Source organism: Tiliqua scincoides, chromosome 1, assembly GCF_035046505.1.
Source record: "Tiliqua scincoides isolate rTilSci1 chromosome 1, rTilSci1.hap2, whole genome shotgun sequence".
Taxonomy (NCBI): domain Eukaryota; kingdom Metazoa; phylum Chordata; class Lepidosauria; order Squamata; family Scincidae; genus Tiliqua; species Tiliqua scincoides.
In genome coordinates, this window is record NC_089821.1 from 71,062,990 (window position 1) to 71,089,004 (window position 26,015).

At 46.6% G+C, this 26,015-nt stretch overlaps 1 protein-coding gene across 2 annotated transcripts; it reads right to left on the minus strand.

The window, feature by feature from the left end:
- Window positions 1–907: 907 nt before the first annotated feature.
- DNAJB2 (DnaJ heat shock protein family (Hsp40) member B2) lies at window positions 908–24,130 on the minus strand. 2 transcript variants are annotated; one of them, XM_066611594.1, is made up of 12 exons: window positions 23,981–24,130; window positions 20,792–20,897; window positions 13,563–13,654; window positions 11,959–12,068; window positions 11,238–11,291; window positions 10,024–10,143; window positions 7,224–7,322; window positions 6,787–6,892; window positions 4,878–4,948; window positions 4,075–4,317; window positions 2,387–2,441; window positions 908–1,019 (listed from the first exon to the last, which is right to left on the minus strand). In XM_066611594.1, exons 3-11 carry the CDS (start codon window positions 13,625–13,627, stop codon window positions 2,413–2,415), a joined length of 897 nt encoding a protein of 298 aa, XP_066467691.1. In that variant the 5' UTR covers window positions 13,628–13,654; window positions 20,792–20,897; window positions 23,981–24,130; the 3' UTR covers window positions 908–1,019; window positions 2,387–2,412. The 2 variants fall into 2 exon arrangements, with proteins under 2 accessions (XP_066467691.1, XP_066467692.1); XM_066611595.1 differs by lacking the exon at window positions 2,387–2,441 and having other exon boundaries at window positions 23,981–24,129.
- Between the last annotated feature and the right edge of the window lie 1,885 nt (window positions 24,131–26,015).

The window sequence follows — 26,015 nt, forward strand, 5'->3', positions numbered from 1 at the left end:
CCTGCTACCTTTAGGGATGGGACTTCTTACAAAGTGAGGGAGAGACGGCTGCCACTGCTGCACTGTGGCATAAGTAGAGGAGTTTGAAAAATGGTGTTGTTTTCATCAAAAGTAAGCCCATTGTGTTCAGTAAGACTTAGGCTGTAATCTTATCTTATTCACCGGAAACAAACATCTCTAGCCATAAGAGGTGAATGCCTCCCTGAGGCCTGCTATGGAAAAGCCCCCTTTACTCATGAGGGGGATTTTGGTTTATAGCCCTTGTCTCTACAGCAGTGGTTTTAAATCTTTTTTGGGTCATAGATGTAAAATCTTTGAGAATTTGATGAGAGCTATGGAGCCTGGCTCCCTAGGTCATGGACACCGGGTTAAGAACCCCTGCTCTAGAACAGTAGGCCCTATACTCATGGAAAGGGAGCTCCCTGCCTACATGCCTGAAAACCATCTTTCCCTGGGTTCTGCCTCCTATCCCCACAGCTATAAAAACATCTTGGCTGGAGCCAAGAAATCCCTCCCAAAGCTCAGAGGACCCTTAAGCCCAACAAGCCATGCTTACGAGGGGTTTTTCTTCCACATCCACTACTGTTCATATGGCACCACTGTCTCTTCCAACTTACTCTTCGACAATTGTCCAATCTTTCCATCAAGATCCATCTTGCTCCTCAACTATGGCCCAGGATCCTCTCTTGTCAGGGAGGAGGGTATGGGTGAAGGTGGACTGCAGGCAGGGGAGGCCTTGACTTTCTGGGGCTGAAGGATTCCCCCACAGGTGTTAATCCAGGGACAGCAGCATAGCTACTGAGAGGCTGGGCCCTGCCTGACCCTCATGGGCTACTGGGTGCTACTTGACACACAGCAGAGAGAACTAAATGGGGAGGAAGTCACACACTCAGAGCCTGCCAATCCCCAGGGCTGGGCTCAGGGAGGAAACAGAAAGCGAAGTCCCGGCTGGAGTAGCCTTCTGTGAGCACGAATACTAGAGAGGCAATCCCCACGGCTCTTCCAGACTCAGAACACACCTGGGGAAACAAGCAAGGAAAACAGGACAGGAAGGGGGGGTGGGGGGAGAGAAAAAATACAGATACCAAGTGAATCAGACAGCAGTGAAAAGTGTATGAGAGCAAGCAGTGCCTGGGCTGTGGTACTCTCCCCAGAGGGTTGGTTCCCACTTGCAACACTGAAGGGTGAATGAGGGCCTTTAGTAGCAAAGGCACACCTGCCAAGTAGCCAGGCTTTATTAATAAGGGCATGAACATGCCATTCTTTTAAAAACCAATTGTGGGAAGGAAGTGGGTGCATCAGAGCATGCAAAAGAAGGAATGGATTACAGGCAGAACCAGTGCTGGCAAGCTGCTCTGATGAACAGACTCCACTGTGCCCCCCCCCCCCCAGCAACAGGACCAACATTAAACATTCATTCTGGAGGATTCTGTTGCAAGTTATTCCTAAGTGGCAGGGAGGCAGCAGTAAGAGGGCCTCCAACTACTGCAGTTTGCTTTTCTCCAGTGGCATCTTAGCCCAAGAGCCAATCCACCCAGAGCCATGAGCAAGATCAGGACCACTGGTTGGTAATTGTGCTTGCAGAGAAGTGAGACCACAGAATGGAATGTGCACAAAATGCAGACAAATCCATTAGACACTGCTCAAGGCCAGACCCCTTCATTTCACCAGCTGAGCTGCATCACGAGTATTAACACTTTAATGAAGCTTTGGTGGTGAGGTGGAGTGACTGAGTGAGAGCTGCAAGTTCAGCTCTACCTGAAGCAGTGCCACGCTGCCAGCATCACAGCTCAATCCTGATGTTCTGAAACCACATCCTCACACTGCTGCCACTATGAGGATTTTCCTGGCTGATGGGGCCCTCATAGCTGCTGCTCTGTCTGTCTGTCTTCAACCCCCACTCCCAAAAAAGGTACCCAATGAAAGCATTTTTTTCTGAGAAAGGACTAAGAATGGGAGAGGAAGGAAGAAGGAAGCGTGTGAGTGCTTACACATGCAAATGACAGGCTAACAAGCAAGGCAAGTCCCACAATCAAAATCCCCAGCCAGGACTGTGTATATTCTACATTCTCTCTAGCCCAGGTGAAAATGTAAAGTCTAGCTAGAATAATGCAATTTAAGTGTATCTACATAGATTTATTCCATGGATTTCTTCCCAGCTCCATGAATAATCTGTTCAGAATGGGAGGAAAGGGCAAAAAGCAAGCAAAAATATGGAAGTGACTTCATCACAACACCCAGAAATTCATTTTAAAGAAAAAAAAGGTCAAATTAGGGGGACTGAACAAGCTACATCACACCTGCATCACCAACCCAAAATGTATGAAATATACACAGCCCTGCTGAAGAATTCAAATTATCTGGTAAAACAAATGTTTGAGGTTACCTGCAGGGAGGCAGCATGGAGGGGCATCAGACAGAGTATGCCTGTCCATCAGGGTCTGTGGCATGGGAAGCACAGAAGGGAGGAATGGGGAGGTGAACAGACAAGCGGTGGTAGCAGCAGAACAGAAAGAGAAAGAAAGAAAGAGGGCACGAACAAGTTACATTCCTACATCAAGCATCCACCGAAGCCTTACTCAGGGTCTGCCACCATGGGTCAACAAAAGGAACAGGAAGCTAAGGGATTCAGACCCCTTTGGATGGGTGGGGGAGGGACTGAGAGGTTACAGCTTTATGGGACACTCCTGCACTAACAAGTGACTCCAAGACACCAACAAGGAGAATTTAGGGCATGTCAGTAATTACTGGGGAAGATGCCATGCACTTGGAAAGCCATTAAAAAAATAAAAAGACAAATCATCCTAACATCTGAAAGTCAACATTTGAAAAGCAAGGTAATGCTTTAAGGTAAGGGAGTTGCTTGCTCTCAGCATTCAACAGGAAGAGCATATTGAACTGGACAGGGAAGCCTCCCACAACTCTGTCAATATGAAGAACTTCTTGTCCTGGTTCTTTCCCCTGGTCTGGGTCAGAAAGGTGGATATTTGCTAGATTACAAAGGTAGTAACTTTATGAATCTTCATGTCTACAGTGGCCCTCAAAAGCGAGAAACTGCCAAACTTGCCAAGTAAATAAGGGACAATTGTGTCTTTTGTTAAATCCAAGTGTTCTTCAGAACCTTGCCCACCTTAGCACCTGGATCTGATTTTAGCTACTCTCCAAACCAGTATACAGGTGGCTTGGCTGGAAAAGGTGGCCAATTTTATGTTCTTGCTCACCCTTGATACAAAGAGGTTCTGTCTCCTCTCTGACCCCACTGTGGCAGTTGCTAGAGGATGAACAAGGCACAGTAGTGGAACCAAGAGGAAGAGAGAACAGATTCCTGAAGAAAAGGCCCCTATCTGTTCCAGGGTGAATTTGGAGGGTTAAGGCCTAAAACAGCTTCCAGTCCCACGTAAGCTATCACACTCATGTTATTTGGAGAGGATCCAAGTAAAAGTCAACACTGCCATGGTGGTAAAAAATCCTGGGGCAAAAGCAGTACCATCTTATCCCATAATGCTCAGGGCCCAATCTGAACAAGCAAGCCATGGCAGCCAATAGCGACATCATTCCGCTCCCCCCCCCACATGAATCTTATCCAGCATAGGGGAATGGTAGGACCATGCAACTAAGCCATGCAATCAAACAGCAAGATGAATAGTGCACAAGGCACCAAAGCTCTGCAGCACAGGAGACACCTGGATGATGCCTCTCCATGCCAATTACACACAATTACACACACACACTTGGTTACAGCCCTTTACTCAACAGCACCACCTCCTGGACTGCATGGGTTTTTGGAAAATTCTGTTAGTGACAGATCATAGCAGTTCTCAAGGAACAACCCGCTTTTCCATTGACTGGTGTGCTCAGGCCAATGAAGGCCCACTCAGCTGGCTCATAGAAGGCTGCAGCGTGTGTCCTTCTTCTTCTTGAGAGAAGGGTCTTTGCCTTTGGCCTTTCCCTGTCCACTCCCTCCCTTGGTTGTGGGGCTCTTGGATGGCCCACCCGCCTGACTGTCCATGATGGGACTCCCTTTTGTCAAGGTTTTTTTTGCTTGGGGCTGTTTTTTTGTGGGGCTGTTCGCACCTGCTCTGTGCTGGCCCTTAGCCTCCATCTCAGACAAGCTGTAGGCCATAGCCAGCTGCAGGTCCTCATCTTCCTCATCACTGTCCGTGTACAAGATAACAGGAGATGAACTGGAGGAAGGGCGCTTGGAAGGGGGGCGCTGAGGTGGTGTCGCAGGAGGAGAAGACGATGGCTTGCGGCTCTGTACGGCTTGCTGGTCCCGCCGGCTCAGCTCCAAGCCTAATGCCAAGTCGTCAGCAACACCTGCAAGGACAAGAGTTAGGATCCAGCTATTGGGAAGCCCCATTTCCCTCTCCTCTGGTAGTTTCATTCCATGAATCCTCTCCCCTCCCATTGCTCCAGCACATTCCCCCATTCTTGACCTGTAGCTAGAGACTGAAGCTCCTCTGAAAGCATTCCATGATTTTACCAACCCTCCCACTCTACTGTGCCACAGCCTGCTCCGTAATTCTCCACCAGTTCCCAACTTTGCATAGCCAATCATCCTTGTCTTCCTTTATGTCTAGAATGTTCTGCTGCAAGCTTGAAAGAGGTTTCACAGAGAAAGTATCACAGGGAGGCTGATCTGCAGGTATCTTACCAGTTTAAGTACACCCTTAAGGGCACAACCGTCAGACAGTAATCTCAAAAGTCTGTCACAGTTGTAGTTTCAATATCTGATAATGTATGGACAAGCGTCTATCACTCCCTTCCCTGGGAGACATCTCAGTCTAAGAACACACCGGGCACCTACAGTGCTGGAGAAGAGCTGTTGAATATGGAAAAGACATTGCTCAAGACACCCTTCCCCTCTAGCAGCTCACCATTAACATGGATGGATTTTAGTTCCCCATTTTCTTCCACTTCCACTCTCTCCTGCCCATTTTCAACGATCCTGGAGAAAAGGAGGGACATGAAATTACTTGGTGAAAGCACACAAACCCACACCTAACATATCCCAAGAAATGCTGAACTGCACTGGGATCTCTCTTACCTACATTGGGCATGCAAACTCTCCATATCACCACATGGGCATGTCTGGTGATATCTCCCTCTAGACCAGTGGTTCTCAAACTTTGAGGGAGCCTTACTCCTTCAGAAAGTTCTTGCGGGGGAGGGGCTAGGGCAGTGACGCGATCCCCAGGATCGCATCACAAAGTGGAGGGCAAGGGGGGTGCTTGTGACTTACTTTGTACAATGTAGGGCTGCAGCAGGAGGTGTGGGGAGCCCTGCGCAGCGCTCCCTGACACTTGGAACCTGCAATTGAAGTGGGCCAAAAGCACTTCTGTTTTGCAGGAGATGCTTTGCGCCCGCTTCTATTGCATGTTCCAAGCATCGGGGAGTGCTGCGAAGGGCTAGGGATTGCATCGCTGCCTCCCTCCCTTTCCCCTTAAAGGGAGGGGGGAAGTGTTACACGAACTGGTGGGTCGTGACCCACCAGTTTGAGAACCACTGCTCTAGACTGTGGAGTGAGGTCTATCACTGGCTATGTGAAACCTCCACATTCAGAGGCAGCGCACCTTTGAACACCAACTGCTGGGGGAAACAATGGTAAGGGAGGGCTACTGCCTTCATGCTCTGCTTGTAGGCTTTCCATAGGTTTCTGATTAGCCACTGTGGGAAACACGATATTGGCCTTGATGGACCTTTTGCTCTCATCCAGGAGGATTCTTCTTAGGTGGGGGAAGGCAGCATTGACACACAAATTCATTGGTCAAAAATCCTTTCCCCCATATACTAGCCTTTTCAGCAAGGCTGCAGGAAGGGGTAAGAGCAACAGAGAGTTACCTCACTCTCTGCAGTCCATTCTTATGTGATAGATCTATCTATCTCATGTAGACAAATAAGCAGAATGGGAGGGCCTGTGGTTCAGCTAAGAAGTATGCCACTAGCCTTCTTTTACAGCAAATTTAAAATGCTACCAGCAAGCAGCTGGAATAACAGAATTCCCCCGCTTGCTACAAAATATGGCCGCAAACAGATGCTAGATCTCCCATTATGAAAGAAGAAAGCCATGTATATATTCTGGGACTGGAGTAATGGCTCTGGTTCTGTCCTCTCTGCCTTAGTGCTAGGACTTTGGCTCCCCAATGCTCAAACATCCGAACTCACAGGCCATGGGACCATCATAGCAAATTAGCAAATATTAACAAATATTAACATATTAGCAAATTAGCTCATATTTAAAGTCCTGAAGGTTGTCAAGTGTTGCTCACCACTGCTGGGGAAGGGCGACAGTCTACTGTCAGGAACAAGTTCTGAAGTTCCCTAGGTTCAGCACAGCCAGTTAAGGGATTTGGGGAAAGACCTTTATCTGAGACCATGGTAAGCCAGGGATAGTGAACATGCAGTAGTGAGCAGGATGGATCACTGGTCCAAGTCAATGCCACAAGATGTAAACTTTCCCATAATTCACACATTTGTGGAGGTTGTTGTAAACACCAAGAAACAGTTTTGTGCCTTTGAGGAAGGCTGAGGCCAAAACACATCAGGCATGCATATACTAGTCAATGTACCTCCTGTTTCCTCTCCTATCTTTCCCCCAATTTTAACCCTAATGTGGAAGAGAGATTAGTTATATGGTCTACAAACATGAATCCCTTGTCTGGGACTCAGGAAGATAAAGGGAAGAATGGGCTTGGCCATTCTCCAAGAAGTAGAAAATGACAGAAAGTATTTCCATGTATACGTAAACAAAAAGAGGAGCAGATAAAATGGCCAAGCCAAATTTACCTCTTCGTAGTGATACACTTGCCATTGATGAACCTGGTGGAGGTGGAGATGGAGCGGAAGCCCATTCCTCCATGGATATTAGGACCAAGTGAAGCGGAGAAGAACTCTGCAGCAAAGAAGACCAGAATGAAATTGCAGGCTGGCACCAGAGTTAGGACATCACAGAGTGACCAACCAAAGGAAAAGGGGATACCAAGCAAACAAAATATTTCTTTGACATTTGAAGAAAAGCATATAAGGAGGATTGTAGGGTCACAGTAAAGTGGTCGCCAGTCCATGGGGCAGAAGACATGTTGTCAAACAGAAGATGAAATGTTACCCAATAGAGCAGGAGACAGGATCAGTAGGACTTGTAACTAAGGACTGAAACCGAAGGACACTCAGCTAGGAGTAGAGGCAATTTTTCCAGCCTTGGGTAGCAGTGGTTCCTTCCTCACCTGGTGATGCTTGGAAGGGGGAGAAGAATGGCCCAGGTCCAGGTTGTCGGGGTCCAGGCCCACGCATTTCTGAGAATGGTGAAACAAATGGCGAATCATCTGGAAATAAATCAAGGGGAGAGATCTTTAAAGCTCCCAGTCAGATAACCCTTCAGAGTGGGCAGATTCTCACTCTCTTTTTCCGCATACCACCCCATAGCTCTGCTTTACATAAACTGTCCTGGGCCCCCAAAAGGTGCAGGAGAGGTTCAGAATTGGTTCATGGTTGTGTGTGGGCTGTAAAGGTCACAAGGGATTCCCACCAATCTGTAATATATCTCCTCCTCCTTTCACACAAGACAAACAAAATCACCTTTTCTTCTTGCCTAAGCCTCCACACCCTGAGCTGCAAAGATCTTCAACTAGTAGCAATGAATCTGATGAGCTGCTGAGCAGTTTCAACTCCCACATCCAGAAGGTGATTTTTCTTCTCTAATACAAAATGACTCTGGAAGCAAATGCTCTAAATGTTCTAAAGCCAGTAGCAACATTTTTCCCATGACTCTAGTTCCTGGAAAGGATGTGGTATTCTACAATACATGACTGATTCAAAAACCGTCCGTTGCTGAAGTCCTTCTTCCCTCCACTAAGATTTTTAGCCTCTGTGCCCCCCCCCCCCAATGCAGAAGCCAACAGCATAATTCCAGGAGGGATGGGATGGTTAAAAGAGAAGATGTTTCAGACCTCATTGATAAATTAAAGATCAATAAGTCACCGGGCCCTGATGGCATCCACCCAAGAGTTATTAAGGAATTGAAGAATGAAGTTGCAGATCTCTTGACTAAGGTATGCAACTTGTCCCTCAAAACGGCCACGGTGCCAGAAGATTGGAGGATAGCAAATGACACGCCTATTTTTAAAAAGGGAAAGAGGGAGGACCCGGGAAACTATAGGCCGGTCAGCCTAACATCCATACCGGGTAAGATGGTGGAATGCCTCATCAAAGATAGGATCTCAAAACACATAGACAAACAGGCCTTGCTGGGGGAGAGTCAGCATGGCTTCTGTAAGGGTAAGTCTTGCCTCACGAACCTTATAGAATTCTTTGAAAAGGTCAACAGGCATGTGGATGCGGGAGAACCCATGGACATTATATATCTGGACTTTCAGAAGGCGTTTGACACGGTCCCTCACCAAAGGCTACTGAAAAAACTCCACAGTCAGGGAATTAGAGGACAGGTCCTCTCATGGATTGAGAACTGGTTGGAGGCCAGGAAGCAGAGAGTGGGTGTCAATGGGCAATTTTCTCAATGGAGAGAGGTGAAAAGCGGTGTGCCCCAAGGATCTGTCCTGGGACCGGTGCTTTTCAACCTCTTCATAAATGACCTGGAGACAGGGGTGAGCAGTGAGGTGGCTAAGTTTGCAGACGACACCAAACTTTTCTGAGTGGTAAAGACCAGAAGTGATTGTGAGGAGCTCCAGAAGGATCACTCCAGACTGGCAGAATGGGCAGCAAAATGGCAGATGCGCTTCAATATCAGTAAGTGTAAAGTCATGCACATTGGGGCAAAAAATCAAAACTTCACATATAGGCTGATGGGTTCTGAGCTGTCTGTGACAGATCAGGAGAGAGATCTTGGGGTGGTGGTGGACAGGTCGATGAAAGTGTCGACCCAATGTGCGGCAGCAGTGAAGAAGGCCAATTCTATGCTTGAGATCATTAGGAAGGGTATTGAGAACAAAACGGCTAGTATTTTAATGCCGTTGTACAAATCGATGGTAAGGCCACACCTGGAGTATTGTGTCCAGTTCTGGTCGCCGCATCTCAAAAAGGACATAGTGGAAATGGAAAAGGTGCAAAAGAGAGCGACTAAGATGATTACGGGGCTGGGGCACCTTCCTTATGAGGAAAGGCTATGGCATGTGGGCCTCTTCAGCCTAGAAAAGAGACACCTGAGGGGGGACATGATTGAGACATACAAAATTATGCAGGGGATGGACAGAGTGGATAGGGAGATGCTCTTTACACTCTCACATAATACCAGAACCAGGGGACATCCACTAAAATTGAGTGTTGGGCGGGTTAGGACAGACAAAAGAAAATATTTCTTTACTCAGCGTGTGGTCGGTCTGTGGAACTCCTTGCCACAGGATGTGGTGCTGGCGTCTAGCCTAGATGCCTTTAAAAGGGGATTGCACAAGTTTCTGGAGGAAAAATCCATTATGGGGTACAAGCCATGATGTGTATGCGCAACCTCCTGATTTTAGAAATGGGTTATGTCAGAATGCCAGATGCAAGGGAGGGCACCAGGATGAGGTCTCTTGTTATCTGGTGTGCTCCCCGGGGCATTTGGTGGGCCGCTGTGAGATACAGGAAGCTGGACTAGATGGGCCTATGGCCTGATCCAGTGGGGATGTTCTTATGTTCTTATGAACTATGCTGTTGGTTTTAGCATGTGACAGAAGCTAGCAAGCCCAGAGAATAGCCTTCAGGCGTATGATGCAGTTACACTGTCAAAGCTAAGCAGGTCTCAGTCTGACAAGTGGCTGGATGGGTAACCACATACAAATTTATTTTTATAAAATGCACTGGGCCCAATAAAATACATCCTCAGGGTATCTTTGAGATTCCCTCTTTTCTTGCTTCTGCCTCCCTCCTTTCATGAGATGTTGTAATGTTCTTAGCTACTTTTCTTGCACCTCCCAGGGATTTGTTGCCTTTTGGATACCAAGGACTGTCCTTGTGACCAAGAGTCAAAAGAAGTCTGTTCACCCTCCCCAGGCCAAAATGGAAGGCTTGAGGGTTAAAGCAACTATGTACCAAAGAAGTCACCAAAAGGATCTCGGCCCCCAAAGAAGTCCCTGAAGACATCATGGGCACTGCGGAAAGTGAAGGTGTACTCAGGTGTTCCTGGATTTGCTCTGGATCCACTAGGTCCACCTGGGAAAAAAGTAGACATCAGATGTTTGTTATACATGTTTATCTTTTCTATAGAAAGAAAAAGGTACAGCATAACTGTTCCTGTGGCATATGTTCTGGGGCAGTGGTTCTCACACATTTAGCACTGGGACCCACGTTTTAGAATGAGAATCTGTCAGGACCCAGCAGAAGTGATGTCATGACTGGAAGTGACATCATCAAGCAGGAAATTTTTTAATAATCCTAGGCTGTAATCCTACCCACACTTACCTAGGAGTAAGTCCCATTTACTATCACTGTTAAAAGAATATACATAGTAGCTTGTTAAAAGTGCAGGTCTGTAACATTTCCCCAAATGCAGTCATATTCCATGGTAGCATCGAGTCTAATATCTTCAAAATAAAATATTGAAATGAATGGGGACCCACCTGAAATTGGCTTGCAACCCACCTAGTGGGTCCAACCCATAGTTTGAGAAACACTGTTGTGGGGCATCAGGTAACCAGCATCTGTCAAACTCGCAACCTTGCCAGCTACACACTGCAGCAACTTGCAGTTTTTGCAGGCAGAGTTTTATCAAGCACCTGACAAGCTGCTATTCAGGTTTGGGTTGGTTAGCAGGCCATAAGCATACAAGAGCCATGTAGCTTGACAAGCCCACTACACAAAAAGCAGAGCTGATGAGAACCACAAACATCAGCATGCTTTGGGAAACAACGAAATCCCAGCTACCCAAACACAGATTCCTCCACTCTTCCACCCACAAAAGGCCCAAATGCACTCACTGCAAGCTCCACTTTTCTGCTTTGGTTTTGCGCTGGCAATTGATCAAGAGCTCAGTTGTGTTCAGCTCCCAAAATACCACATTGACCGTGCCAAGTTCCCTCTGAAAACAGGTCTACAAAGCTATTCTTCATTCTACTCTGCTGCAAAAGCAGTTGAAACGAAAACCCAGGCATTTCCGAGCTGCACAAAACCTAACTGCAGTTGTCACATTTCCTCTACCTGCTTCCCCCACCACCAATGCAGACTGCTATTTTTGATCTGAGGTTCTGAAGAACTCAGATGGATTTGCCTTGCCACAACATCACCCCACATCTAGCCAAGCTGCTTACCTGCACCCATGAGCCCTTGTTTGCCATAACGGTCATAGATTTCACGCTTGTTCTCTGAAATAAAAACGCTACTGGGTTAAACGTCTTAGTGACAGAGGTTCAAATGGTGTAGATGCCCACGGCCTTAGCATGGGGAGACCCATATGACATATACAGGAGTAGAGAATGCTACTGAGGTCAACTTATCTGACCCTATGGTTTGTCTCCCTCACTCTGGGAAATTTCCTCCAGTCATAACTGTATTCCAACTTGCATTAGTAGTAAAAATATTTATATAGTGAACTGAAAGAGTTTTTCACATTACCTCAATAATCTTACAAACACTCCTGAAAGGTAAGCCAATATTACTATGCCCATATTACTAAGGAGGTGGAGACAGAGACAGTGAGTAGTCAAACACGGTTTACTTTTAATCTAAGCAGGGAACATCCCCTTTCAAAGAGTAGCCCCAGGTAGCCCAATAGTCCTCCCAGGCTTAAGGGAGGAGCTCAACTTCACCGTTCAATCTCTGGTTCCTCTACAAATTCTTCCACCCAACATTACTGAACTCCTCAACTAAACCCACTAACAAGCCCAAATCAATGACTCTGAGATCTAATTAATCAAGGAATGAGAAGGCTGGGGATTGCTGCAGCCTACAGAAATGGCCAAGAACCCTGAATGAGCCAAACGGAGGCTTAGGAGTGGGGTGGAAAGGAGAATTAAGCGACCCCATGCTTACTGTCAGATAGCACTTCATAGGCCTCTGCTATTTCCTTGAACTTCCGCTCCGCATATTCCTTGTTGTCTGGGTTTTTATCCGGGTGCCACTTCAAAGCTTTCTTCCTATACCTGTCTTACGGGACCCAAAAAGATGAAAATAATCAGCCCATGGGTGTGTATTTTTAGATGTTCCTGACCTGTCTAGATCCAGTTCTACAGAGACACCCAACATTCCTCCATCTTGCTCTGCCTGATTCAGCCCTTTGCCACCATGGACCACAATATCACTGGGCCCAGCATGGGATTTCTCCTTCTCTGCTAGCAGTTCTCCATTAGTGCCAACTGTGAAAAGCAGGGCCATCCATACATCAGTGCCCTTTGTTCTTCTCCATGCCCTTCCCTCTAGTCTTTCTAGCAGCCACTGGACATATTTTTCCTGGCAGAAGAGTAAAACTTCACGTGGAACTCAATTAACTCTCATTCAGTTGCATGTAAAACTTGACTCTTGCTACAGGAGCAGCGTCCTGCAGTCATTGGAGAAAGCCCCGACATCACTAAAAGTGATCTGTTATTCCACTACCACATGTCTTCCACTAGGTGGCATTTCACTCCCACAGTAGCACAGAACAAGCAAAAAATGCCAAAGGATGATTCCTGGTAATTGGTAAACAGAGCTGAATCCACTTCCAAAACAAGAGGACCCCTGGAAAGTTTAGCTACCAGAGCTTCTCATAGGGGAGCAGGCAGTGAGTCTGAATATTTGCACGTCTGAATATCTGCCTCAGAGCAAATTTAAATACCAGTGCATACTTCCATTCTGGTATAGATCTGCTGTTGCCTTAGGGCATATCCAGCCTGCATTAGCACAAATTGTGGGGGAGGGAAGAGGCTCTCTCTCTCTCTCTCTCTCTGGACATTGAGGATTTCTTGGCCAACTAGCTTTTTGATCCTATAGCTATCCTCATATTGAAATATTGCAAAGAGACTCCAGGCATGGCATAATCCTTGTTCACTGCACCTCTTGTGTAGTGAGGCACTCCTATTGCTGCATTCCCATTTGTCCTCCTCTGTAATGCACAACTTCCCACTTCTCATTAAAAGCACAAATCCTGCACACAGGCTACTCCTCCACCCCAAGGTCACCTTCCAGGAGGAAGGATTAAAATCCCCACAAATCAGATTGCTGCTCAGACACAGAGAAGCTGTGTGAACATTTAAGTCCACAAAATTCAGACAAATGTAACAGAAATCAGCCTTTAACTGAGCGAAATGTGAAGACTAAGTGTTTGCTAACTGATAACTTGCACAATGATACATGCTGTACTGTCCTAACACAGTAGAAGGAGGAGGTGATAAGATTGGCCATTTGTACTTGGCCCCCACCCAGCAACCCCCAGGTTCCCCATAGGAAGACTAAGAGGAAACAAAAGGATGCATTGCACTCTTCTGAGTGCACCAGCCCAAAGAAGACTATCTTGTTTGTCTATTATAGCTGGGCAGGCTGGGTCATTGCTACCAGCTACCACCATGCTAGCACATACCAATTTACTCATACCAGGCACAAGGTTTTAAAAAATGCATCTCCTGGAAGCCTAAGGCAGAACGGAAGAGTCTCTCACTTACGCCTTTTTGATGTCATCTGGTGTGGCGTTGCGGGGCACCTCCAGTGCTTCATAATAATCCACCATGGTGTCCACCTGTGTTGTGCAGGAAAGCTGGAATAGAAGACAAAGGATAGCATAAAGCACTTGATACAGAGCTTGGATAGCAGTACTATCCAAGATGACAGCCTTCCCATCCACTCTATATCAAAACCCAAGTAGAATGGCCCACTGTCCTGAAACTTCCAGAAATACCCCAAGACTATTCCTGACATACAAACCAAGATCCCTGCAGCATCCAGCCTTCCTTGGAATGCCACCAGGCTTGCCCTCCAAGCTCAGTACCTTCTAGCCACCACTACACGCTTAAGTGTATGGGCAATAAACATTCACAGAAGGCAGAGGGTTTGATATAAATATTTCTGAAAGGAGCATTTTGTCTATCACAGACAGAATTCACAGAGTCATGCAGCAGGAAGGGATATTTTTCTAGCATTTTCTATTTTCTAGCATAGCTAGAAAAATAGCAGCTATCAATTACTCAACGGTATTCTCCCTATCTCATGATTGCCCACCAGCTGCCCTAATAGAAAATGGGGAAACTATGCAGGACTGGAAAAGGGAATTCTGGGAATGGCTTGAAATCAGCATATGGAACACATATTCCAACAACTGCACTCCTCCTCTCTGAGCCCTTTCACTCTGAGCTGCTTCATATGGTAAACAGAATGTGATTGGTTCACAACCATGTATCACATGTATCCATGATGAGACACGCATTCCTTTTTCTTGTTTTAATGTGTTTTTCTTCTACACCCCCCAAGTGACAGAGAAAATCATGGATGAACCATTTTTTTAAAAAAAACGACAGGCTATGGCTGGAAATACAGGCGTGCACCACTTAACAACTGTCCGCTTAAGGATGGACAGCATATATGATGGTAGTCAAAGCACAATAAAGATGCTCTTAATGAGGCAATCACATCTCCCATAGCCTGCAGCAGAATGTCTGTTTACAGGACAGAGAGGCTCTTAATGCAAAGAAAAAGCAATTATCTGGCAGGGAGTGTCTGTTTACACAACAAAGGTAATAGATTGAACTCAATGTTCATTTAATGACTTAATCGCATAACAATGGGGATAGGAAAACGTATCCCTGTCGTTAAGTGGCGCACACCTGTACTAAGGTATATGAAGAACATGTGCCCTATGTCTATAATGCAAAGAAACTTACAGTTATTTTAGGGTAGGCAGGATGCTCAAATTTTGTTCCATGGAACTGGTATGGTACATATCACATTTGCCACAACATCAAATTGATTTCTTCAGAGATGAGAAATGCAGCTTTCCTTTTTAAACAAACCAAGCTTCCAGCTTGTATTAATTTTACACTGGGCTTCAGAAAGATGTCAAATTACAAAAGAACCAATGAAGGCTTAGAAAACTGAAGACAGCTCAGTAGGATTTCCCACACAACATGCCCCCCCCATATCTTCCCTGTGATCCCAGCCGTTTTCCAATAGATCATCCTGTGAGCCATCTCTTCCACCCCAATCACATCAGTTTCTAACAATACAAAACAATGTTTATTTAAATCCATGGACTAAAATAAAGTGACGCAGCAAAGAGAAATGTGCTACATAAAATTAAACACTCCTAATCTGCATACAAATCAATTCACTATATTTGAATATTTGGTTGCCACATTTGAGACTTTTTTTTAAAAGCAGAAGGATTCAGAATATCCTCTTTTTTCCTTAACAAAGCTCCATTCCTCCTTGGAGCATTTCAGATAGGGTAAGCTGTCAGGATCACCCACCAGAAATATGAGAGGGTGATCCTGTGCATATTTATTCAGAAGTGATCCCCACCAGTAGTGTCACTAGGGTTTGCGTCACCCAGTGCGGGAGGCCAGCGCATCACCCCATGCAATGGGTGGGGCAACACCCCAGGTGGTGGGCGTGATGATCTACCATCGCCCCACCCCCACTGGTTTTTTGGTTGTACCTTTTGATAGAATAAAGATATTTCAACACGGTTTGTTTCACTGCATTCTGCATGAAATTAAGCATTGATCGATATATAACATGATGGTATTATTCTTATAAACTGATTTTAGTGAATGAATGAATGAATAAACCTTTATTAGGCATAGATAGAGAAATCATAAAAGCAAACATAATTAGTCCTAATCCCATTTATCAAAAACGGAGTTAAGATACTAAATTACTAATAAAACATTTACAGTTCAACATAAAATATCAACATTTTTGACAAATTACATTAAGAAGGCTTAGAAATCACCAAAAGTAAAAATTTAGAAATTCCCTCTAGCACATCTGGTGAGCAGTCATTTAGGAGACACTTCAGTTTATTTTAGTGATTTTGGTCACTAGTGGTGTCACCCCTCCCCTAGGCTGTCAACTTACTAACACCTTATTGCAGCAGTTCTCAAACTTTTAGCACCAGAACCCACTTTTTAGAACAACAATCTGTCCAGGACTCATTGGAAGTGACATCATGGCCAGAAGTGACATCATAAAGCAAATTAAAATAATTACAAATAATCAAATTAAAGTAAAACAAATAATTAAAAAAGAGGAAGCCAGCCCTGGTTCCACCAAGTGAATTTTCTCTGCAGTCTGCCAGCAATAACACCCCCCCCACCCCAAAAAAAGAATCAGTAAGATTTTCAATCCTCCCCAGTACCTAGTTCAATTTAAATTCTTATATTTCAAGCATATCACTATCAGGACCCACCTGGCTTTACAAGTCTGAAAGCCCAATCCTATGCCTATCTACTCAGAAGTAAGTCCCATTATAGTCAGTGGGGCTTTCTCCCAAGAAAGTGTGGATAGGATTGCAGCCTAAAACAGAAAAAAAAAAAATCACCTTTCCCTGTCAAGCCCCTGTTTCATTCTTTTTATGGAGGGACTGCCTTCTGGAACATTTGTTGAGCTCTAGTTCCATCAGATCAGGTGCATTCTGGTGGCCTCACATTTCCCTTTGGCTGACCTGCCCAGGAGCCAAGGCACGTTTGCTTACTCATGAGTAAACATGACCCTGTGGCTTACTTTCTCTTTCTGTAGGGCTCAATACATTCAGCAGCTTGGGGGGGGCTACATTCATTGGATCAGGACTATCCTGGTGTTGTTGGATTCCTCTCAGCCTGCCCTTTCTGACAGTCCACTGGCATAGCTAGAGGGAAGGCGGGCACTAAGTTTTGCAGGCAGTCTCCCTGCAGCATGCAAGCGGCCCCTCCCCCTCCCCTTGGGAGCCATTGGGGGGAAATGGAGGTGAATAGCTCCCAAGGGGAGGGGCCACTTCCACGCTGCTGGGAGGCTCCCTGCAAAACTTAGTGCCCCACCCCCCCTCTAGCTACACCAGTGCAACGGACTAAGGAAAGTTTGCCTACTCATGAGTAAACGCGTGATATGGCTCAGTTTCACTTTCCATAGGGCTCCATGCATTTTTATTTTTCTGGTGTTTGGCCAATAACTTTTGATAGACAGGAGATATTTCAGTTCGCTTTTTTCATTGCATTCAGCTGGAAATTCTGCATCCAACGGTATAGAACATGACTGTATTACCCCTAACCACCGCAATTTTAGCGCATCACCCCCCCAGTGCACGTCACCTCCCCTTTGCACGTCACCCAGTGTGGCCTGCACCACCCACACCCCCATAGCGACGCCACCGATCCCCACTGTGCTCGCTGGGACTTGTTCCCTATGAAATGTGTCTAAAATTCCAGCGGAAATGTACTTCCAGAGGTTAAGTCAAGGCCTGGTATCCAAGAGTGAAAAACAAAAACTAGTATAGGAGGCTTAATTACAGCCGCTCCAGCTTAAATTACTTTGTGAAAATAATACCTACATGGCCAGAATCCTCATTCTCGCATCAATGCCTCTTCTTCTGCATCAAAAGTAGTGAGAGAGAAACTCAAAAGTTGCTTGCATATTAAAATAGACTTTGGGCGGCCAGAGTTGAAGCCTAGTCAGTCTTAAATAGGAATAAACTGCATTTTTTTTACTACCCCATCAGGCTAGACTTTGAACAACCTTAAACAGGTATAAATTTTAATACACTAGTGAAAAGCGGCTTTTCTCCCCCATCCCTCAGGAAGATGCCTCATAACTTATTGTAAAATCAAAGTGAAAGAAAAAATTCCCTGATCTTAAAATAAAGAGCCACAGTGATTATAATGTTCATCATCCTCCCATTAACAATGTTCAAAAGCAAGACTAGGCTTGAAACTATCCTCCAAAAGTCCTAGACAGGTTCAAACTATTTATTTACATACCACTCTCAAAACAAAGAGTTCTCAAAGCAATTTGCAAAAGAAAGGCATGAGAAGGCTCTCTGTCCCAGAGATACTACTTAAGACACAGAAATGCACACCTCTTCTAGTCTGACTCCAAGCCAGTTCATAAATGGGACTAAACTACCATCTGAGAAAATTGGGCAGCTTCCAATCTCATGCCTCTTTCTACGACTTTCTGCTTTGGTCTAGCAACAGAGCAGTGCAAACACAGTGCATCAGGTCGCACAGTGTTCCAAGAGCTAGAGGATGCTGTTGCATTGAACTGATTGCCTTAAGGCAGTGCAGAGCATTGTGGAAGCACAGCCCTCCTGTTCTCCAACCATTAGAAGCCCGGCTTCAGCAGACATGACCCACACATTTTCCAGCTATGGTCAATAATTACAGCAGTGCAATTTTTTTTTTTTAAGTGGCAAAATCCAACAACTCTGCACAAGGCTGTATAGCAGATGGCACTTCTTCAACTTCAGGTAAGAATAAAAAACCTCACTGGATCAAGCCCAAGGGCCACATAGTCCAGCACAGTGGTATCACTAGGGTTTGCATCATCCAGTGGCAGGAGGCCACTCCCATGATGGATCTCCTCCCATTCAGTGGGTGGGGCACTGCTCCCACTGGTGGGCATGGCAATATATCATTGCCCTGCCCCTGCTGGTTTTTTTGCTTTAACTTTTTATAGAATAGAGATGTTTCCATGCAGTTTCATTGAATTCTGCATGAAATAACGTATCAATTGATATATAATGATGGTGTTATTCGAAAATACCAAGATTTTAGAAATTTTGGCCAGTAGTGCTATCACACACACACACATCACCTGGTGTGGCCTGCACCACCACCCAAGCAGTGCTACTGGTCCAGCACTCTGTTTCTTCTAGTGGACAGCCAGATGCCCCTGCAAAGTCCACACATATGAGCTGAGGTAGACAGCTTCCAGGGTTATACAAGAGGTTCTGGAGCAGAATTATTACTAAACCAATCTATGCATATCATTGGAAAAGAGAAGCATACAGCAAACCACTTTTGAATTATCCCTGTTTAGCTGTATCAGGATCCTGGAATATTGCTCTCATTCTGAAACCACTCCTATAAAAATTGCAAGCACAAATTGCAAGCAATCTTGGCCCATTCATCCCAAGCCCCAAATGGGCTTTCTGGGCCAACTTAGTACAGCAGCTGGCCTGCTACTTAGAAGCTTGTAATGGAAGATCAGAAGATCATCAGGTGGATGATGTGGTGTTGACAACGATTCCATGTTTTGACAGCTGTTTGACAGCTCTGGGAAGGGCAGGGCTGGCTCCACAGCTGTAATCAATCAAGGCCAAAGGAGACTCTGATGGACACTTGAGCTTCATTTGACCTTGATGGGACTTTAAATGGACATGGACTGAAGAGATGGTTCACCTGAGCCTAATTTGGACTTAACAAGGGGCTAACAAGGTAGCTCACAGGTGAGCTGCATTTTGGATTATGAGACATCCACGAATAAAAGGCAGCTTCAGAAGGAGACAGAGCTACCTTGACCCAGAGAGAACCTGACCAGACAGAGCTACCTGACCCAGACCTATGGGAGAAGGGGACTGCCAGGACTTGGCTGGAGGACACAGAAGAGAGGACTGCCAGGACCCTGCTGGAGGAGATGCTCTGCTGGAGCGGAGGGACTCTGCTGCAGAAGACTGCACTGGAAAGACTGGACTGTGCTTTGGATACTAGATTGGACTGGAGGATTTGGACCTTTACCCACTAAGTTAAGTGGAGTTTTGGGGAGGGGAAAGCCTCTGGACAAAAGGAATTGCTGGGAGTGTGTTTGCAGTGATAAGTTCTTGTTAACTGCTCAACTGATAAGGAGTTCTGTTCATTTCTTTGCATACCACATCTGTTGTTCTTGGAAAAGGAGGGTGTTAATTAGTCAAAAAGTGGGCATTAGAAGGGAGTTGGAATATTTGGACGGGACAAAGCTCAGGCCCAATTCATATGCACAAACAAGGTCACAGTTCTTGCCTGAAACCCAATCACTGAGCACTGATGAAATGCTAAAGGTGAGTTACAATCATAACCACCTACCATGGTTAAAAAGCAGCACAACCACAGCAGGGAGCTATTTCACAACAAAAAGCCACTTGGAGATGCTTCCACATGATTGCAGTTCAAAGCAGCAATCACACCACCAATCACAGGATGGATTGGGCAGTAGTGCTTAGGACTCAGGACATAATTTGGAACAGTCTCCTGCAAAGTCTGAATGATCCAGCACCTAAGCTGACCCAGCCCCACTGCACCAAAAAAGAATACTAGCCTAGGCCTTCTTCATTAAGAATCTTTATGCCCTAAGCGGTTTAGCAGCCATTACGTTTTTAAGAGATTAGAAGGGTTCCAAGAACAAGAATAGCTGCTGTGGCAACACTAGGCAGAAGCCACTGATGAGGGCTATCAATCAAATGATATGGCAGCCCCATTTCAGAAGCTGCTCTTGCCTGCTGACTTGCAGGTTCACCCTTGTCAGCTCTGACACATTCATTCCAGTCAGCATTCACCCTGCAGAGAGACATCTTTCAGGCTAATTGTAACCTTGATGCAGTGGGATGCACAAAGATAATCCTTTGCTCGTGGAAAGATAAGACACCAGGTCCCTTGCAGTCCCGCTACTAAGACGATTCTGTATTTTATATGCTAGTATCCATCAGGACCACCTCCTCCCATCTTTTAATGTTTCTGATTCAGGCTTCACTTTCAAGAAATCCTATTGCTCCCATATACTTTTTGCTTTTCAGCTCTTTTGCCAACCGGTCTCCTCCAGGATACCAAAAAATTTTAGGCGGAGGGCGGAAGAACTATTCCATGTATTGGAAACCTAGACTGTCTACACACTTTGACTCCTCTCCTCTGCTGTACTGCCAGATATTGATTAGCTCTCATCACCAGAATTTTACCTTCTTCTCTCACGTTGTTGTTGTTGCTGCTGCCGCCGCCGCTGCTGCCTAGGATACTGTAGAGGAGGCAGGGAAACTTCCTCAGCAGAGAGGGAATTTTCCTCCTCTGAAGGGAAAAAAGCAGAAAGATTCCCCTCTTTACACTTGCTTCCATTTCCATATTAAATATTCTATGTTAAGTTTCCAAACCCCGCCCTCCCCAAATTCCCCAAGGTCACCACCGCTCAAAACAGGGAGGTGGAGTGAGAAAAACTGGATTCATGTCTGGGTCTGTCCCAGAACCCATTGCTAATATCAGGGCTCTGCCCTGGGATATGCCAGGTAATACTTAAAGTGGAGTATCTCTGTGAATGTATCTTGTTTGTATTTCATCACTAGCCCACCCAGATCTGCGATCAGGCAGAGAGCTGAACTTCCAGCCATATGAATATGCCATATGGATCCAAGCTGTCATGGTTGTCGTCGTCCCCCCAAAAAAATAGGAGTGAGAGAGAAGCACAATCCCCCCACAGTGCTTGCGTTGCTTGCATGTGATGTCCCCATCATCACCATCACCCCAAACCACTTCAGGAGTTCCACAAAACAAATGTGAAGTCTCCTTCCCTCCCAGCCACATGTTTAAATCTCTGGCTGCTTAAATCATACTAGATAGGATGGTTCGAAATCAGCATTAGCAATGGTAAACTCCAAGCATTTATAATAAGATTTTGTTGTTTGCCTGACATCTCCCTTGCAAGACGTTCATTTCCCTCATTTCTGCAGTGGACAGTTGTGTTCCCCACTCAGACACAAGATGCTCCTGTGATAGGAACTATGTGGAGACCCTAGAACACATATCTTTTTACTGCCCACTACATGACATTCTTGGTAAGAAACACCTGGCCCCACTGTTGAACTTGGTAAGTTGGTAAGAAGTTGGTTTCCACTTGGAAACCACTTGGTAAGAAACACCTGGCCCCATGGAAGTAAGTCCCCTCACCTTACTGGAAGTTGAGCCCCTGTATAAGGTTGCTAACTTTGTCTCTGGGGTTCTAGCAGGAAGGAATTTGGAATTTTCTGCTATTTCATGGTGAATGGAAGGGTAATTGATGATTATGGAGTAAACTGATGAATGGAGGAGTGATTGATGATTGTTTTAGCTGATTTCAGTGCTTCTCAAACTTTTAGCACACCTTTTAGAATGAGAATCTGTCAGGACCCATCAGAAATGATGTCATGACTGCAAGTGACATCAGCAAGCAGGAAAATTTTTATCGATCCTAGGTTGCAATCCTATCCACACTTACCCAGGAGTAAGTCCCATTTAATCTGCTGCTATGTGTTTTATCTTGTTTGAATTGTTTCTAAATGTTTTGTATTTTAATGTTTATCTGTTGCCTTGCATTTTAACTTGATTGTTAGCTGCCTTGGGTGCCCTTTGGGGAGAAAGGCGGAATACAAATCTAATAAATAAAAATAAAATAAAAATTATCATTGTTTAAAGAATATACATAGTGGCTTTAGGGCTCTGTCACATTTCCCTAAATGCAGTCACATTCCATGGTAGCACCAAGTCTAATTATTAAAAATAAAATATTGAAATGAATGGGGACCCACCTGAAATGGGCTCACGACCCACCTGGTGGGTCCCGACCCACAGTTTGAGAAACACTGGCTTATTTGTTTTTATTTTATCCTGTGCCAATAAAGGTACTGTTCAGTTCAGTTTGCCTGATGCAAAGGTCTCCTTGCATCAACAGGCGCTCTGAGCCCTGTTCTGACCCTCCCTTTGTGTGGCCCTCTGCAGCCGGGCCAACACGCAGCAGCGAGCCAGCCCCGGGAGGGAGCGATCGCGTTTCAGGTTCTCGAGAGTTCCGAGCGCGCCTGTCCCTGCGGGCAGCCAGGCCAACGCGGAACACTCCTTTGCCGGAACATCAGCCTCCCTAGCATAGATGCAGTGGAACAGCAGCAGCTTCGAGTTGCAAACACCCCCTTCCTGCAGGCACTTTGGGGCGGGGAGGAGGAAACGCACACAAAAGGCGAAAACAGCCTCCTCGCTCTCTGCGCTGCGCCGGGCATGAACCAGACGCGCAGGCTGCAATCCTGGCCACACTTTCCTGGGAGTAAGCTCCACTGACTATAATGGAACTTCCTTCTGAGTAGACAGGCGTAGGTTTGGGCTCTAAGGCTGCTGTCCTAGCCACACTTTCCTGGGAGTAAGCTCCATTGACTATAATGGGAGTTACTTCTGAGTAGACAGGCATAGGATTGGGCTGGCAAACAGCAGAACAGGCTTGAGGCTGCAATGCTATCCTCACTTTCATGGGAGTAAGCCCCATTGACGATTATGGGACTTACTTCTGAGTAGACAGGCATAGGCTCTGGCTCTCAACTAGTCCGCGATCGTTCATCAGGAATGGCACCACCATTCGCACTCACCATTGCGGATCGGGACCAACCCCCCCCTCCCATGGATGCGCTGCGACAGAGGCAGCCCAATGAGGCCCCCTTTTCCATCAGAGCTGGGTCACGCCATTCGGGGGAAGGGGATCGGGAGTGACTCGCCTCCTCCTTCGCCTTGGGTCCCAACTGCCCTGGAGACGGGCAGCCAGGGAGAAGGACGAGCACAACCGAGACACTTCTGGCGCTTTCTCGAAGGCGAGGAAAGACTCCGCGGAGTAGAAAGAGAGTCGCTCTGTCTGTCCCGCTCTCCCTGGAGATCCCCTGCTCCTTCCCTGCCCGGAGGATGGAGAGAAGGGACCTCTCTTGCGCCAGGGCCGGGGATCGCCTTTTCCTTCCCTAAGAGCCCAATCCTATGCATGTCTACTCAGAAGTAAGTCCCATTCTAGTCAATGGGGCTTACTCCCAGTTAGGTGTGGATGGGATGGCAACCTTCGAGCCCAATCCTATGCTTGTCTACTCAGAAGTAAGTCCCATTACAGTCAATGGGGCTTACTCCCAGGTAAGTTTAGGTAGGATTGCAGCCTCAATTTCGGCTGCAATCCTATCCACACTCACATGGGAGCAAGCCCCATTGACTATAATGGGGCTTACTTCTGAGTAGACAGGCATAGGATGGGGCTCCCAGACTCCTCGCTCTTCTTGCATACAAGGAACAGCGCACCAATGCGCTTCTCTCCATCATGCAATGAAGCAGGCAGGCAAGCGGCCCCTCCGTTGCCAGCAGGGCTCTCCAAAGTCAGGCCATACCTCACCACCGGAGGAGGCTCCGTGCAGGCCACACCATGTCCACCGCGCTCCCTCCTGCTCGCCCCGGACACGATCCTTCAGCGGCTCCCCGTCTCCGCTGGCGGCTCGCTGTCAAGAGAGAAGGCCGGCTCTCGCCCGCCAAGCCAGCCAGCCAGCCAGCCAAGCCCAGGAGATGGGCAACAGTAGGAGCCAATAGAACGCCCCGCTTCCATTGTGACGTCATAGCTTTGCTCTTTGAACTGGTGAGGTAAGGCAACAACCCCGGACAACAGCTGGTTCAGGCTCTGGAGGAATGCGCGGGGCGGCGCTCCTGTTCCCACGCGCGGTGGCCCAGAGACCCGCGCGCGCCTCTTTGTCGGCTCGCGCACAGGAATGGCCCGGGCAGCAGATCTGCCTTGTGCAGGCAGCCGGGCGCCGCAGGCTTCGCTCTGCTGTGTCACGGAGCGCTATAGGGGGGTGCGATGGTTGCCAGGAGTGCGCCTCCCTCTGGGGCGTTTAGCGGACGCTCCAGATACAGTACCGAAGGATGACTGGGTCGGAAGCAGCTCTTATGAGGATGCCTGTGCGGGCGTGAAAGGCTTTCAGTCCTAGCCACACTTTCCTGGGAGTAAGCCCCATTGACTAGAATGGGACTTACTTCTGAGTAGACATGCATAGGGTTGGGCTCTTAGGCTGCAATCCTATCCCCTTTCCTGCCTGTGGGAAAGTGACTACATTGGCCACAAGTTGTCAAGCTCAGGTTGTTGCCCCCTTGCCGCCGCCTGCACCCCCTTAGCTATGCCACTGGTGGGCATTGTACCTATAGGTATAGCCCCAGCTGAGAACCCAATCCTATCCCTGTCTACTCAGAAGCAAGTCCCATCATAGTCAATGGAGCTTACTCCCAGGAAAGTGGGTAGGCTTGCAACCTGAGTAGAGTGTATTTATATCCCACCTTTGTTACGTGATGGAACTCAAGGTGGTATAGGTGGGACTTTGAAGTATCCACCCATCCAGACACTAACTAGCTTAGTTTTCTCAGGCCATGCCCTGGGACCTGTTGAGAGGGGGCAGTGGAGGTGGCTGACTCATGGTTTGACAAAATGAGTGTGGCAATTTGTGGCAGCAACCCAACTTATGTGGGTTGCTGTGGAACACAAATTCTTAAAGAGATAAAATCCTGCCACTTGTGAGAAAGGTAGTACACATCCTCTTAAGTCAGTTCAGGGGGTGGGAAGGGGGACTCCTTGTGTGTTATTGCGAAGTGGGCCTCACTGAGTGCAAGGGTTTCAGTGCAAGGGTTCAGACCTGGAGCACCTAAAGAAATACTGGTGAGAATGTTCTTCTGCACCTTGCTGGAGAGAATGTTCTGCCAAGCACCTTGCTAACACCTCTGAGAAACCACAGACAGCCCCCACAAAACTAAGATTCCAAGTCAGAGGATCTCATATCCAGTTAGGGCCATTCATTCTGAACCATTCTATTTAGAAATTAAGTATTTTCACATTAAAGAGAATGTGGATAAGGCAAAAGGAGTACTTGGCACAAGCAGGACCAGAAAGAAATGAAAAATGAATGTAGTAAAGTGTGAGCAGCAGCAGATATAGAAACTGAAAGGCAAAGCAAGCCGGCTGGATACACAAGAGGCCAGCTGTAGTGACTCGGCACTTTGGGGCACTGCTTGCTAGGAGTTTGCTGGGCCTTCTGGTGCCTCAGAGCCATGTGACACAAGGGATGTTACTCATCTCTTCTGGATGGAAGAAACACAAAGGAGTGTGCTCATAGCATCCAAGGCTTGAGAAACATCTAGGTGGGTTGGTGACCCATTCCAGGCTTAATGCCAGGCAGTATTAAGTTTAAATGAATTAAAATCTGCAGAGAAGCAATTGTCGTTTTCCTCTCTGGGAACAGTGGCTGCTGTAGAGCAAATGCACAGAAACAATGACCTTATTATGGCCTGGCAAGCATGCAATTTATTTTCTTTGCAATTATGAAGGCTAGAACTTGCTTGTTTTTAAACAAATGAAAGTGGGGGTGGTTCTTGAGGTGCCCTGGG

Coding starts and splice junctions, on each gene's coding strand:
- DNAJB2 (XM_066611594.1), bottom strand. CDS start 13,627: ATGGTGGATTATTATGAAGCACTGGAGGTGCCCCGCAACGCCACACCA. Junction 7,323..10,023: donor TCCTTTTGGTGACTTCTTTG/GTACATAGTTGC, acceptor ATTTATTTCCAG/ATGATTCGCCATTTGTTTCA. Junction 4,318..4,877: donor AAAATCCATCCATGTTAATG/GTGAGCTGCTAG, acceptor TTGTCCTTGCAG/GTGTTGCTGACGACTTGGCA.